The sequence below is a fragment of the Lutra lutra genome, chromosome 15, assembly GCF_902655055.1.
Source record: "Lutra lutra chromosome 15, mLutLut1.2, whole genome shotgun sequence".
Lineage (NCBI taxonomy): Eukaryota > Metazoa > Chordata > Mammalia > Carnivora > Mustelidae > Lutra > Lutra lutra.
The window spans coordinates 38,449,573-38,465,343 of record NC_062292.1 but is presented as its reverse complement, the minus strand read 5'-3'; the positions used below and the strand labels follow the sequence as shown (position 1 = coordinate 38,465,343).

Genomic DNA, 15,771 nt, shown 5'->3' with positions numbered 1-15,771 from the left:
TGGCCAGGGCAAATGTGGGGCTCTCATAATAACTATACTTGTGGTTATTAATGATTTTATTGTTTATCTCAGTGACATTAGGGGTTTACTTCAAACTATTTCTAATAATATTTCTGAAGCTTTGCCATGATAAAGAAGGAACTGAATAGAATGCATAGATACAAGAAAAATGAAAAATGAAAATGGTCAATGACAAAACAACAAAGATATAAATTAATCTGGCAGTTATGCATTTTTACTCACATCAATATAGCTGGCATTTATATAATTTGACCCCGCATCTCCATTTATATCAGAGAGTTCAACACGGTTATAATCATCTGTTCAAAGAAAAGAAATATAAATAAATGAAATAATGAATAATAAAATAGCCTAAATATATGGAAATCCAATTCTCAATGAGTACGTACAAGGAAGGATGTCAACATAACGGTTTTTATTCTGGTTAAAGGGTTTTCGAGCATCCTTGATAGAAAACTTGCTGAATACCCGTGGAATGCTCTGAAAGACATAAAGATACTTTGAGTCACAGAAGATTCAAGAAAAATAATTTTCCCCTTGCCATTTGTCATTTTGAGCAAAGGAAACATCCTATAATGTATTTCCTTTATGCTGATAAGCAAGCTGTGTCGCGTAATTGAAATTAATATTGTTAGAAATTATGCAAAAAAAAAAAAACCTAAAAAATGAATGTTGGCCTGGCTACTTTGAGAATAAAAACCACAAGTGAGAGTAAATTCAGAATTAATTACCACTGTAAAATTCATTTAAAAACACAAACTTGGATATTTACCTAGACTATAAGTACAAAACTGACCAAATATGTTTTGTGTCACAACCTCAAAACTGATAATGATACAATGAAGAATTATTTTGAAATGTTCACTTGTTTCATGACTATAAGTATCTCTTCTGTTCTGTAAATATCTTAATAATCTCTGCTTTGACTATGCTGCAGTATTACATGGGATAAACTACAAAGGCAAATAGTTACATAATACATTTAAAATGGAATGATCTTAACAATTGAGTATATTTCTCATCATATATCAAGAGAAGCACGCACCTGAAATTCAGCCAGGAAAAGTCTTCCTTCATCAGCAATCTTCCTCTTGTAAGTTTCCAACAAAATATCGGCATGGATTGGCTCTACACTCATCAGCTGTTTTTCATCATCTTTAAACATATTAAGGATTCATGACCAGGGTTATGTCTATCTTTCAAGTGTTCATACAAATTCCATTGAATTTGTAGCTTGGATTAACCCTTTGCTCCTTTCCTCCTCACACATATTCCATCTGGAAAATCTCCCTCACCTACAAAGATTCACCTATAAACCCATGATTTCTAAATTTTGGGCTCCAGCCCTCTTCTGGGCTTTATATTAACCTTTCAGACCATCTCCCAGATTTTCCATACAGTTATCCCACATGTATCTCAAAGTCAAAATGTTCAAAGTAAAAATCATGTTTCCTTGACTCTAGTACTTCAAATCTCAGTAAACAAGATCACCATTCACAAAGTAACTTAAGATCGAAACTTCCACATGATCCAAGATATCCCCCTCCGTCTCCATACCCAGTAGGTCACTGGGTGCTTTAGATCCCTCTGTCATTGGTCAGGGGCAGACAGTCCTCATGCACGCAACTACATCTTCCGAACTCTTCTCCCTGTGTCTAGTTTTTCCTTATGCTGACTTTTCTTTTAAACTGCCCCCAAAATTAGTCTTCTGAAATACCAACATGAGCAGGTAACTCTACTTGTTAAAAAGTTATAACACTATTATTAGTGTTCCATTGCCTAAATCTAAGGTTTGACTACTTCATTAATAACACAGTTGCTATACTTATGTGCCTATATTATAGCTATTATTTTTTCCTTTTTCCTTTTTAAGTTATTATGAAATTTTGTGCAGATAAGAGAATATGATGAATACCCTGATAGTCAGGATTCAGCTTCATTCGATATTCCCTTCACACTAAGCTCTAAACAAGTTGTGCTTATCTGTTATGCCTCGAGGGTACAAAACACATTATATGCTATGCTTTTTTAATAACTTAGTAAGGAGTAAAATATATAGAGAGCTACAGTTGTGCATTGCTCCTAAAAATCAACAGTTTCAGAAGAATAAGAGAATGTAAACTGTCACACAGGAAAAATATGTTTCTTCTCTTCAGGTTAATGTTCTCTATCAGGTAAAGAAAGAAGATGTCTGTTAGGATTGCACATTTATCTTATTGTCTGTGGAAACAGTCTATCCAAATACTCTTAACAAATTAGCTATGTGCACTTTGCTTCTTTGGGTTGTTGGGAATCGCTGATATTCATTTGTTCTGAATTTAGAGCCACCATTGAGGTTAAATGGAGTTTGGGTAAGTTGTAATGCATGCAAACGGACAATCAGTACCAACTTTGACATAAAAGCCTTCTTTGACCCTTCCTAGTCTTCACTGACACCCTGAAATTCATTCCCCTTCTCTACTTAGGGGCTTGTTATTCTTGTGCTCTTCATTCTTCCCTCTGTCTATCAGAACTAATTTTCAAAACTCTTTACCTCATTCATGCATGTATTCACTGACATGCTTTGAATGCCATATACTCAGATAGGTACTGGGGATAGAGCAGTGAAACAAGAAAGAAAAGTCTCCCTATCTTCATATCCCTAGCTTACATTCTAGTTAGGGGAGGAGAGTTATCAAACAAGTAAAATATATAATACAATATCAGGTAGTGATAGATTTTGCAATGGAAAATAAAGTCAAGGAACTCTAAAGAACCAATCCTAATGCTTTTGCTTATTGATTTAGAACCTGCTCTTACAGAGGAAAACCTGTCAGAAGTTCAAATAAGACAGAGGAGTTCTTAAATTTTTGCTGTCTTGAATATGAGACAACAAATCATTTTCTTTATTGTAAACATAGTTTCAATCTTTATCTCCATCTCCTTTTACCAGATCCAAAATCACATTGGAAGAATTAAAGAAATAGTGTAAAAGTTGAAAAAGAAGAGAAAAAATGGAATTCCTTTTTCTCACCTAAGTCAAATTGCATTTTTTTTTTGTCATGCTCATAAATGAGCCTTTAGGGAAAAGCCACCAGCCCATCCTGGCAGAGACTTGACCACACTTATCAGTTCCTCCTCTATGAGACTTTCCATCTGTTCTTCCATCCACCACTCCCTCATTTGTTGATCTAATGTCTCCCCACAATCTTAGAAGACCCAGATGCCTGCCTTCCCACTCAGCCTTCTATCTTTCCATAGCATCATACACATTCAATCACTATGGCATTTACCAAATGGCTTTCATATTTTCTCAATATTTCTGTTTTCCTCTATTAAATTTTAAACCTTTTAAGAGCAGAGTCTGTGGCCTATAATTGCCACGTTTTTCAATGCTGGCACAATATTTGGCATATACTGGGAAATTCATAGTACTTACTGATCTAAATAGAATTTATATGTATATATAATATACATATAATATATATGTATTTATTTTATTTATATTTTACATATATATATATAAGAGAGAGACAGAGAGAATAAATGAATTTAAGTTTCATGATTGTATCAACAGAGGAAGTCCAAATTATATTTTTTTAAATGTTGAATTCTTATTTAAAATGAATGGATTCAAATAAGAAGGGGATATTCACCAGTAAAAAATATCTCCACTTACCCCTTTCAACAAGTATGACCTCTTCTTCTATATTGCTGTGAAAATAAGAAATGGAAGTTTATATATTTTTAAAGAAACATAGAGTTCAGTTGGGATTCAATTTATATTTAGTGAATGTGTTGAGGAAGGAGGGAATGGAGACAGGGAGGAGAGGATAAAGGGGAAAGGAGAAGAGAGGAAGGGAAGGGGAGAGAAGGAAGGAGGAAGGAATATGGCAGGGGAGGGAGGAAAGAATGAAGGAGAGGAGATGTGGGAGAGAGAGAGGAGTAAAGAAAAATTAATGGAGGAAGAAACCAACTAGGAGTTGTCTGTTAAATGCAATTAAGTGACTAATTTTTTTTTTTGTTTTTAAATTCTTGTTTTTCATAAAACGTAGCTGTTCCTGGCCAAGGGAATATATATAATTCCTTAGATAGTTCTCTCTTTCCTTTTTGCCTTTATCATTTCTAGATCCCTCTGACCTACTTTGTACTAAAAGAATATTTATTCATTTCATTAGCTATTATTTTTAAAAATCCATAACATTATTAGTAAATGTAGAAACAATTAGTATTTACTAAAAACCAAGAAGACCACACTAAGTTTTTGATCAAAAGTTCACTGATGAACTGAACTTCATGCTACTTCCCCTTCTTTATTTAACTGGTTCTAAAGTTGCCCCATATATGGGTGCTTTCATCATTATTACTATTATTTTTCATTTTGAAATCAACTCTTACCTGGACCTCTTGCTGCGAAGGTCATAGATTTTATAGAGAACAATGAGGAGGGCTAGGAAGGTCACAATAATCAGAAATACCAGAAATATAATCAGTGCTCTAGAATTATCTAGAAGTGAAAAATAACACATGAAGAAAGTTTATTATGGCAAATATTTAACTGGATTTTTTAATATCACCTTTAAAGTACTTTCATTTTGGGGCATCTGGGTGGCTCAGTGGGGTAAGCCTCTGCCTTCGGCTCAGGTCATGATCTAAGGGTCCTGGGATCGAGCCCCACATTGGACTCTCTGCTCAGCGAGGAACCTGCATTCCCCTCCGCCGCCTGCCTCACTGCCTACTTGTGATCTCTCTCTCTGTCTCTGTCAAATGAATAAACAAAACCTTTTTTTTAAAAAGTACTTTCATTTTAATATGTTATCTTCTTTTGAAGTTTTCAAAAAATAAAGTTTTTAGAATGAGACCAAATAGAAAAAATTCTTGATTTTGTGTATTTTGCCTACATTACTCAAAACAAACAAAAACACCTAATATTTTAAGGGAATAATTAGAATACAAAAGAGAAACTCTCTTTTCTTCCACAAGATACTGTTCCTTTATGCAACACAATCCTTTAGGCTTAATTCTCTTTCTTTCAGCATTCCATTTTGAAGGGATAAGAGAGATAATTTAGTTATTACAAATCTTGGAGAAAAACCTCACATAGTTTAACTTTTGTGAAGAAGCAGATAGCTTCCCAAAAGGATCAGAAAGACTTCTGTTCCACACAGATAAAACTTCTCATCTACTCACTAAGGAATAAAATCAATTAACTAAGGGATAAAAACTGTTTCATTCTACCATTAGGATTACTTATCCTGATGTAAATTTTCACCAGAGTTTAATATGAAATCTTGCCCTTTCCTGGAGAAAAGGAAGACAAAAGAGAATACTAGAGGAGAACACAGGCAGTAAACTCTTTGACCTCAGTAGTAGCAACTTCTTATTAGACACATTACCAGAGGCAAGAGAAACAAAAACAAATTATTGGGACTTCATCAAGATTAAAACCTTCTGCACAGCGAAGGAAACAATCAACAGAGCTAAAAGGCAGCCTATGAAATGGGAGAAGATATTTATAAATGACATATCTGATAAAGGGTTAGGGTCCAAAATTGATAAAGAATTTCTCAAACTCAACACCCCCCCCCAAAAAAAATAATCCCATTAAGAAATGGGCAGAAACATAAATAGACATTTTTCCAAAGAAGACATCCAGATGGCTAACGGACACATGGAAAGATGCTCAACATCATTCATCATCATGGAAATACAAGTCAAAAACACAATGAGATACCACCTCACACCTGTCAGAATGACTCTAAAATTAACAACACAGGAAACAACAGATGTTGGTGAGGAGGCGGAGAAAAAGGAACCCTCACACACTATTGGTGGGAATGCAAACTGGTGCAGTCACTCTGGAAAACAATATGGATATTCCTCAAGAAGCTAAAAATAGAATTACCCTACTACCCAGCAATTGTACTACAAGGTATTTATCTAAAGGATATAAAAATACAGATTTGAAGGGGCACATGTGCCCTGATGTTTATAGCAGCATTATCACAATACCTAAACTCTGGAAAGAGTCCATGTGTCATCAACTGATGAATGGATAAAGAAGATGAATGGATAAAGATATATATATATAATATGTTTATTACATATATGATGGAATATTATTCGGCCATCAAAAAGAATGAAATCTTGCCATTTGCAATGATGAGGGTGGAGCTAGAGGGCTAAATGAAATAAGTCAGAGAAAGACAAATACCATATAATTTCACTCATGTGTGGAATTTAAGAAACAAAACAGATGAACATAGGGAAAGAGAAGGAAAACTAAAATAAGGTAGAAACAGAGATAGAGGCAAACCATAAGAGACTCTTAACTGTAGGAAACAAAATGAGGGTTGCTGGAGGGGAGGTGAGTGGTGGGATGGACTAAATGGGTGATGGGCGTTAACGAGGGCACTTGTGATGAGCACTGAGTGTTATACTCCTAAAACCAGTACTACATACACTATATGTTAACTAACTTGAATTTAAATAAAACTTGGACAATTTTTTTTAAAAAAGAAGTAAAAAATAGATGTTATATAAGTAAATAATAAAGTAAAATTCTATTTTAATAAACAGAAAAAATAATAATACAAAGATCCTCAGTCAACAGCCTTCTTTGTTGTTGTTTTGCAAATTTTTTTTTTTTTAAGTCATGGATCACAGCACTTCTTCTTCTTCTTTTTTTTTTTTAAGATTTTATTTATTTATTTGACAGACAGAGATCACAAGTAGGCAGAGAGGCAGGCAGAGAGAGAGAGAGAGAGAGAGGAGCGGGGCTCGATCCCAGAACCCTGGGATCATGACCTGAGCCGAAGGCAGAGGCTTTAACCCACTGAGCCACCCAGGAGCCCCGGATCACAGCACTTCTAATCAACTTCTCCTATTGTCTCATTATGGCTTTGATCAGCCTGCTGATAAGAACCACACTCTCAAGGACACTCTCAACAAGAGAGGGGGATTCCAAAATAATAAACTGATTTACAGTTTCTAAAATGTGACTAACAGGAGTGCCAAAAGGACTACAGGAAAAAAAAAATAGAGCGAAGAAAATTTCTCAGAGATATAAGTCTCCAGGACAAAAAAGCCAATAGTATCCAGGAAAAGAAATGAAAACAAGACCAATGCAAGGCCAAGAATAAAGAGGAAACCCTAAAAGTTCCCAAGAGAACAAAAATATGAGAATATAGAAAAAGATTGAGAAATGGGAAGGCATTAGAAAGTAATGCTGGTGGCGACTGAGTGGCTCAGTGTGTTAAGCCTCTGCCTTCGGCTCAGGTCCTGATCTCAGAGTCCTGGGATCGAGCCCCGCATCGGGCTCCCTGCTCATCAGGGGGCCTAATCCCCCCACCGCCCCGCCGCCTGCCTCTCTGCCTACTTGTGATCTCTCTCTCTGTCTGTCAAATAAATAAATAAAATTTTAAAAAAAAGAACAAAAAGAAAGTAATACTGGATGCAGGAGAACAAAACAGAAATCCTTTTTTTAATTCTTGATTTTTTTTAACTTAGAATTCTATGCCAGGTCAAAATACTGATCAAGTGCCAGGGTAGAATCAAGCATTTCATTTTTATATGTGCAAGCATTAGAATATTTTCTCCTTGCACTAGAGAATATATACAAGTAAATTTTTTAAAAAGTTAGATTCAGATGTAGCAATTCTAAAAGAGGAAACTAATGAAGGAAAATTTTACCTCAGCGGCTGAACTGTACACCTAGGGAGTCCAAATCAGTACAAGAAGAAAGGGGCCCCAGGAGTTCAATTGGAAATGTTGTCAAAATATAAATAAGGAAATCTTATACTGGGGAAGCTCAAAATACTTTTCTAGTATTTCTGGTTAGCAAGAGCCAGCCCCAGACCTCCCCTGGAGAAGATGTCACTATTAAAACGTCATTCTAACTATACGTTGGCTAATTGAATTTAAATTTTTAAAATAGTGTCTTACTGTTTATCTCTAATGACAATGCCCTTGGGAGCAAAGGTTAATAAAACTTTTTCTGCGTTATGGAAAAAGGACCTTGGGATAACTCTCTAGCCCCACTGACATGGAAATCTGAGAAAAGTGAAATATTACCTGTGTTAAAAGGCAACATTGCCAATGGTGAAAATGATCCCTGATTGCTAAACTGCATCTGGACAGGGAAGTTTTTGTACCAACTACACGGTCCTGGGGGAAACCCTAGCTTTAGGTTTTCCTGAATGGAGTAACCCAGGGCACATTTCATTTCTGTCCCTATCCCTGTTGTCACATCTGGAAGCTATGCCCCTGGAACTATTCTAAGAGATACTGGTTCCTTTCTTAACATGGGGGTTCTAAGCCAGGGCAGCTCCCACTCCCATACATGCCATCTGATTCTCTTCCCTCACCTCTGGGGGGCGGCAGGGAGGGGGTCACAGAATGGTTCTCAGACCACCATGCTCATTGCTACCGCAGTTGAGGCTGATAACCTCCCTCATTGGCACCCTGTGTTCCCCGTTCTGTGTCTTTCTGAGTGAAGTGGTCTCACATCTGGCCTATTAAGATGTGAGTGTGAAATGTTCCCAGTTGAGTCTTTGACCCCCAAGAGTAGGTGCTGCAGCTATAGGCTATCTGCATGCTTGGGGGAAAAAAAAAATCAATGAAGCTGTTTTTATTGTAAAGAATAATAAAAGAAAAGTACTTAAATGGTAATAAAATCAAAGCTACTTGGCTGAATTTGGTGGGCATTTCACATTGGGAACATTTAGTTCAAGCCTCTGAACAGAAAGAATGAAAACTGTACATAGGCCTTAGGAAAGCAGCTTGGAACAGGAGCTTTTATCTCTTTCCTCCTTTTCAAAGACTTCGGAAAAGAAGGTGTTCGTCATCGTGCAGATGCATATGTGTGTAAGAGAGAGAGGCTGAGACGCTGCAATGATAGCATCAGAAACAGCCTGTGGTTGGTAACACAACACATAGAGATTTAAATAATTTAACTTAATTTACAAGCCAACAGGCAGAGAAAACTTAAAACAATGAACTAAGTCTTCTTCCTTCATAGGATCAGATCAATGGGCAATGTTTATATTAGCTCTAGAAAGAATAGCAATATTCTTGACATATATGGAGAGAACTATAAGGACAACTGAAAACAGAAATGGTGAAAATTGGCCTTCTCCACGAGCAGGACAAAGAGTGGGGAGTGGTGATAGGTACCTGTTATTTTCATCATCATGATGACATTTATAATTAAGTGATTTTTTAAAAAAGATTTTATTTATTTATTTGGCAGACAGAGATCACAAGGAGGCAGAGAGGCAGGCAGAGAGACAGGAGGAAGCAGGCTCCCCGCTGAGCAGAGAGCCCGACGCGGGGCTCGATTCCAGGACCCTGAGATCATGACCTGAGCTGAAGGCAGAGGCTTTAACCCACAGAGCCACCCAGGTGCCCCTAAGTGATTTTTTTTTCTATCTGCAACTTTATTTTGATTTAAATGTGTAAAATATTAATGATAAAAAATCAAATAGGCATATTGTTATTAAGCATTATCTTGGCTTTAGTTATGTAAAGCAGGACAGATTTTTTTCTAATGCCTACTTCTACCAAGCTTACCTTGGACTGACAGAATAAGATAAAATAAATAACAATCTCCAAAACAGTACACAAAACAAACATGAAAAAGTGTCATAAACCTAATCATAATTTAAGTCTATATAGATAAGTCCTCTTGTGAATTATTTTATGAAATCAACAATCCTTGAATCCTTGAATCTCCTAATGGAATTTAAAATATTGTATTTTACAGGGAACAAACTGATGGTTGTCTATGAGAAGAGGGGTGACAGGATGAGTAAAACAGGTGAGGGGAATGGGAGGCACAGGCTTTCAGTTATGAAATGAATAAATCACTGGAATAAAAGGCACAGCATAAGGAATAGAGCCAGTGATACTGTAATAGTGTTGCATGGTGACAGATGGTAGCCACATTTGAGGTGAACATAGGATAAAGTATAGTTGTTAAATCACTATGTTGTACACCTGAAAATAATGTAACATTGTGTATCAACTATACTCAAAAATTAAAAATAAAGTAAAATATTGTATTTTATTTACCTACACATCTTTTTACAGACAACTTAAAATATCGTTTATGGAAAATGTGAACATTTAAAAATTAAATATTAGTATGAATGTAAAATAAAACTTTGTGTTAATATATGTTTTGATGTAAATAAAATATAATAAATAGCCATGTAATGACTTACAAGATGTTGATCGAGAAACTCTTTTTGCAGGTCCATCAAAGTACGTATTGTTATAGTAGACCTGAATTTCAGTAGTAAAAGAGAAAATAATTTTCTAATGTAAATTTATTTATCATATTGAAACACATATATTACTTCTCATACAATGCTATTTATTTTAATTTAAATATACAGGTTAACTTTCAAGTTGAAACCAAGATTATGGCAACATTTTGTTATCAAATATTTTTTAAAGACATTATTTAACAGTGAAAAAGATAAAAGAAATCTCAACCTATTTAGCTATAATCATAATAATAATAATGGTTATAATAAACAAAAATAAGTGAAACTGAAGGAATAAAATCCAACACAACAAAATATTCAAATCTTAAAGTTAAAATTCCCTACCTAATATCTTTACATTTTATTTAAAAGGGAAATTCTATCATATACTGTTTATAAGAGTTATAAATAAAATGCACACACAATTTATAAAAATAAGTAGAAATAAGAATCACAATATTTATAATAAAGTGGTATTTAATTCACAAGGATTAAAATGATAAAGATTGTCACCCTCAAGTGATATAGATTAAAATCTACAGTGTTGACCTAACTAGCATAACTATCTGTGTCTCGTAATACTGAATACAAATAAAACCAACACAATTTAGTGATACAAGGAAAGCTGAAAGGAACAAGAAAGCAATAAGAGGCTTTGGCAAAAAACAAATTTAAGTAAAAATAAATCTGAATAGTATCATTAAAAGGTAAACATGACAAATTCGGAAAATATATATCTAAATTTTTACCCTTTGGTAAGATTTGGCAAATATAGTACTCACAGAATATTTAAAAGCATTCATTATACATTGAGCTGTAAAAAATACTTTATAAATTCCAAAAAGTAGGAATTGTAAAAGCTGATTATCTTTTAAAATCTAACAATTAATAATAATAAAAATCCAAGCACCAAAAATGTAAAAACACATAAATGAAAAATTCTTTCTAATTGCAGTTATAAATTTTGGAAATTATAAATAATAAGAACATTCTACTCTAAAAATCCACTCATTAAATTTTATGTCAGTCATTCAAAAATTAGTAATAAATATCACAGACATGGTATACAGCCAAAATTTTACCAAAGGACAGTTCATAGATTTCTTTTGTTTTGTTTTTAGAAAATAAAAAAAGAAAGAAATGGACAGAAACCACTTTCAATCCTAAATTACCAGAACATAAAAATAAATCTACAAAAAAGAAAAGTAATAAATTAAGAATGATAAAAACAACCTTATTATTCTATTAACCAGAGATCACAGTGATGATGAAAACCAAAATGATTGGTACCTCGTGATGGCATAAATGTTGTAGTAGAAACAGAAAGAAACATGGAAATGAATTATGGTACATGCAATGAAGAAAACAAGAGACAATCTTTTGGAGGGTAGGGAAAAATGAATAACTAGATAATAATATACTAATTTGAATTTGAAGATTGTATTTTAATATGATGTTTATCTATATTTTTCCAGAATAACTTATATTGACAAATGGGAGAAGAAAATTCTAGAAAGAGAGAAGAGCATCAGGTAAAGTACCTGTACAGATGTGGTTGAGAAACTGAAAAAAAAGTAGCTTAATGGGGCTAGAAAAGTAATGGGAAATGACGTATAATGGACGTGATATGCAATAACAAAATATTTCTTTTACATGGACTATTCCTTGAAAAAATAAATATCATCGTCACAAAGTGTAAAATATCTGTAAAGAACAGTAATATTGGAAGAAAATGTAAATGGTTCAGAAGGAATTCCTCTGTGTTAAGAGGATTAAAACAAATTATTCAGAGAACAAATAATTCCCTATATGAAAGTTATAAAATGTACAAAAACAGGAAAATGTCTCCAATATGCTTTATCAGGTTAGCATAACCTTTGTACCAAAATATATTAAGAATGGAGCATGCCCACACCTATACCAAATGGCTATGCCCACTACTTCTACCCACTTATTGAATGATCTCTTTTATGAATATCCATTCATAAAGACTTAAAAAAATTAAGCCATTGAATTCAATAATACTTTCAGGAAATAATACATAACAACAGAGCAAGATTTTTTTCTTAGAATGTGACATGGTTTAGCATTACAAAACCTATTACTATAATTCACCATATAAACAAATAACATCATGTCATCACAACCATGGCATCATCTAATATAGTACAATAAAAACATGTGATAAAGTCTAACCTATATCTCTGATTAAACAGAGAAACAACAAGAAAGTTTATATATTTATATACATTATTATATATACATAAACATTTCTTTAAGTGATTAAAGATATGAAGCCAGTTGCTAACATTATATTGAACAGTCAACTATAGACTGTTTAAATTTCCATCAAATCAGAAATAAAACTGATAAATTTGACTGAATAAAAATAAAAGGAAAAATTGTATATGTCTTAGTGTTCTAAATAAAATTAAAAAGCAAACTGCAAATCAGAAACAAAATTTGCAACTTATATGACAAAGACTTTAATATCATCAATATCCAACTTCCCCAAATAAAACTGGGCAAAGGAGGTAAAAAGTATGGTAGCACAAGACCAATAACAGCAACAACAAAAACTATGTTTATCTTCATCAGTAAATAAAGAAACTCCACTAAAACAATAAGAGATGTTAATATCATATTTCACCTACTACACATCAAAGAAAAAGAAGGGCATGCCCAGTATTGTGAGACTTAACAGCAGTCACTTCATATACTGTTATGGGAAGTGTAATTTGGCAACTTAGAGGGAAAAAAATTATCACAAAAATTCTTAAAATACATGTAAATTATTTTTAAACCAATACATTTATTTCCAGGAATTTATTTAAACTGAACTGATTAAAGACAGATTCAAAGATTTTTCTGTTTACCAGTAAGTGTGTTTACTGATTATTGTCTACAACGGAGATGAAAACAAGCACAGTTAATAGAATGTGATGAAGCCATATGATAGAATCTTACACAGCAATTAAAAATTGCATAGTAGCAGAATATTTAACATGGAAAACTGCTCGTTATATAGTGATGGTGAAAAACTGCATGTTCAAAATATTGATAATATATGTGCTGAATATATATAAAAATGCATTACACATTATGGAAGTTGTGAGGTAATGGAAAATATATACTGGTCTTTGCCCTTGGTTCCTGGCATAGAATTCCTGAAACCCTTATAATTTCCCTGGTGATAGGAGTGTCTTTCATTCTAATGAGGTGATTAGTCATCGGAAAGAAGTTTGGAATTTTCAGTCCTGCCTCTCATTCTCTTGAGAAGGTAGAAGGGCTGAAAATGAAGTTAATGATTGATCACATCTACATGATGAAGGCTCCTTAAAATCTCCAAAGAACAAGATTTGGCGAGCTATCAGGTTGGTGAACACATCTACATCAGGAGAATGGTGCATCCCAACTTCATGGAGACAGAAGGTGCTGTACTTGGGGCCTTCTCAAACATCACCCTATGTCTTCATCTGACTGCATCTATATCCTTTATCACATCCTTTAATAAATTGGTATAAATAAATAAATAAATGTGAATAAGTGTTTCCCTGAGTTCTGTGGGCCATGCAAACAGTCAGACCTGAGGAGAGGGTCATGGGAATGCCCAATTTATAGCCACATTGGACAAAAATTGAGGGTAACCTAGGGACCAGCTACTTGCAGTTGGCATCTGAAGAGGAATGGGAACAGTCTTGTGGGACCAAGCCCTTCACCAGTGGAATCTGCCACGATCTCCAGATAGGTAGTGTCAGATTTGAATTAAATTGTAGGACACCCAGCTGTTGCCACAAAGACTTGTTGATGTGGGGAAAAGGCTCCACACATTCTGTAACCAGAAGTGTCAGTTTAGTGTTGCATGTGAAGAGTACAGGAGACTCACAGAGAGGAACACACAAGAGAAGACTGAACTGAGGTTTTCCCCTACAACCAGGAGAAAGACTGAGTTTTTTCATTTTAGGAATATATTCACAAAATAGATCAGTACACAGTAAGCTTATAGATGAGCTTTTTAATTCTCTATGTTTACTCTTATTTCCTAATATTTATTTCTACTCTTTTCTCACCTCAGTGTACCTGTAAAATATTTTGTAATTAAAAAAGTCATGTTAATAAAGATAAATTCAAGGTAAATGAAAGATTTGACAAATTAATAATCCACTGCATGAAAATGTTGTGCTTCTTGACAGAGGAGCAATAATTTTGCTTTAAGTAAATCATATTGAAGGTCAAAAATATTCCAAAAAAAATATTTGCTTGAAACCACTGTTTTTAGAACTAGGGATTCAAAGTTTGAAGTCAAATATTTAAGACTTCAAAGTTTGATTTCATTAGACACAGTTTCTCAAGCTCACATGAACACTGGTCTTAGTATGATTTAAGTATGACATGATAATCATTAAAATGTATTTCAGTACTATAGTGATTGTAGAAATTAAAATCTTACCTCAAATTCATATGTTGTTGAATATTGAAGATCTTCTACAGAGAAATTACAATATTTTAATGTTTCTTCTTTAACATAACCACCTCCAGTTTTGACTTTCAGATGGTAGGAGCCATTCGTGGGGCCATTATATATGGTAGGAGGCTTACAAGTCACAATTATACTATTATCTGTTTTCAGTAAAGCATGTAAGTTGTTGACTGGGCCTGGAGCTATCAAAATGAAGAAAGATTTGTTACTTGAATCACTTTGTAAATGCATATTAAAATTACTTGGCAATGTAAATGTACAACATAAATTATTGTAAGTGTGAATTTGGTGGTTATAGATGAGGAAGTTATAATAGTACATCCATCAAAATGTTGTAACAAAACACCTAAAAATAAATCACCTAATCATTCAGTGAATATTAGCATCTGTGTTGTACTTGAAATCATGAGAGTTTATGCTATCCCCTACGGGGAGTATGTAGAATTATAGAATAGAAGGAAAGAGAGGAAGGTGAAGGGGAGGGGAAGAAAAGGGCAAGGAGAAAAGAAAGGATGATATGGGGACTCTGAAGGTTTACATACAGTCCAGCACCTGCATTGTTTTAAGACTTTTATTTTTCAGTAATCTCTACACCCAACATGGGGCTCAAACTCACAATCCCAAAATCAAGATTTGCACTGTACCAACTGAACCAGCCAGATGTCCCAGCTTCTCCATCCTTGAGATGCTTATGTTATCCTAGTAACCACCTACCTGGCTGCATTCTTCAGGAGCAACAACAAATTATCTTTATTTTTTGTGACTTCACAGAGATTTAGAAAAATAATAAAACCATAAAGTTCAAGGATCTGGACTTTTAAAACCAGAACCTAAATGACCTTAAATTTCACTAAGAGCATTCTGCGCCCAGCCCTAAATGACAAAATTTTTCTTCATAAGCCTGGTGCCAGTTAGGATCTCCAGAGCTACAAATACTACCTTACACAGGGCTATTTCTTCCTTCCTGACTTAGTGGAGTTAACATTCACCTCAGAGATAGATCTAGCTTTAGATCTTGGAAAC

The 15,771-nt window shown here is 34.1% G+C and overlaps 1 protein-coding gene across 5 annotated transcripts in view; it reads right to left on the bottom strand.

The window, feature by feature from the left end:
• The window catches only part of PTPRC (protein tyrosine phosphatase receptor type C), a 118,167-nt gene that overhangs the window by 23,468 nt on the left and 78,928 nt on the right, over positions 1 to 15,771 (bottom strand). For all 5 annotated transcript variants that reach the window (XM_047703787.1, XM_047703786.1, XM_047703788.1 and 2 more), the window contains 7 exons: positions 14,719 to 14,930; positions 10,224 to 10,284; positions 4,399 to 4,507; positions 3,680 to 3,714; positions 1,067 to 1,176; positions 411 to 501; positions 244 to 320 (listed from right to left, as the gene is read on the bottom strand). In XM_047703787.1, the coding sequence (XP_047559743.1) occupies positions 244 to 320; positions 411 to 501; positions 1,067 to 1,176; positions 3,680 to 3,714; positions 4,399 to 4,507; positions 10,224 to 10,284; positions 14,719 to 14,930 (695 nt within the window). The remainder of the gene's footprint in view (positions 1 to 243; positions 321 to 410; positions 502 to 1,066; positions 1,177 to 3,679; positions 3,715 to 4,398; positions 4,508 to 10,223; positions 10,285 to 14,718; positions 14,931 to 15,771) is intronic.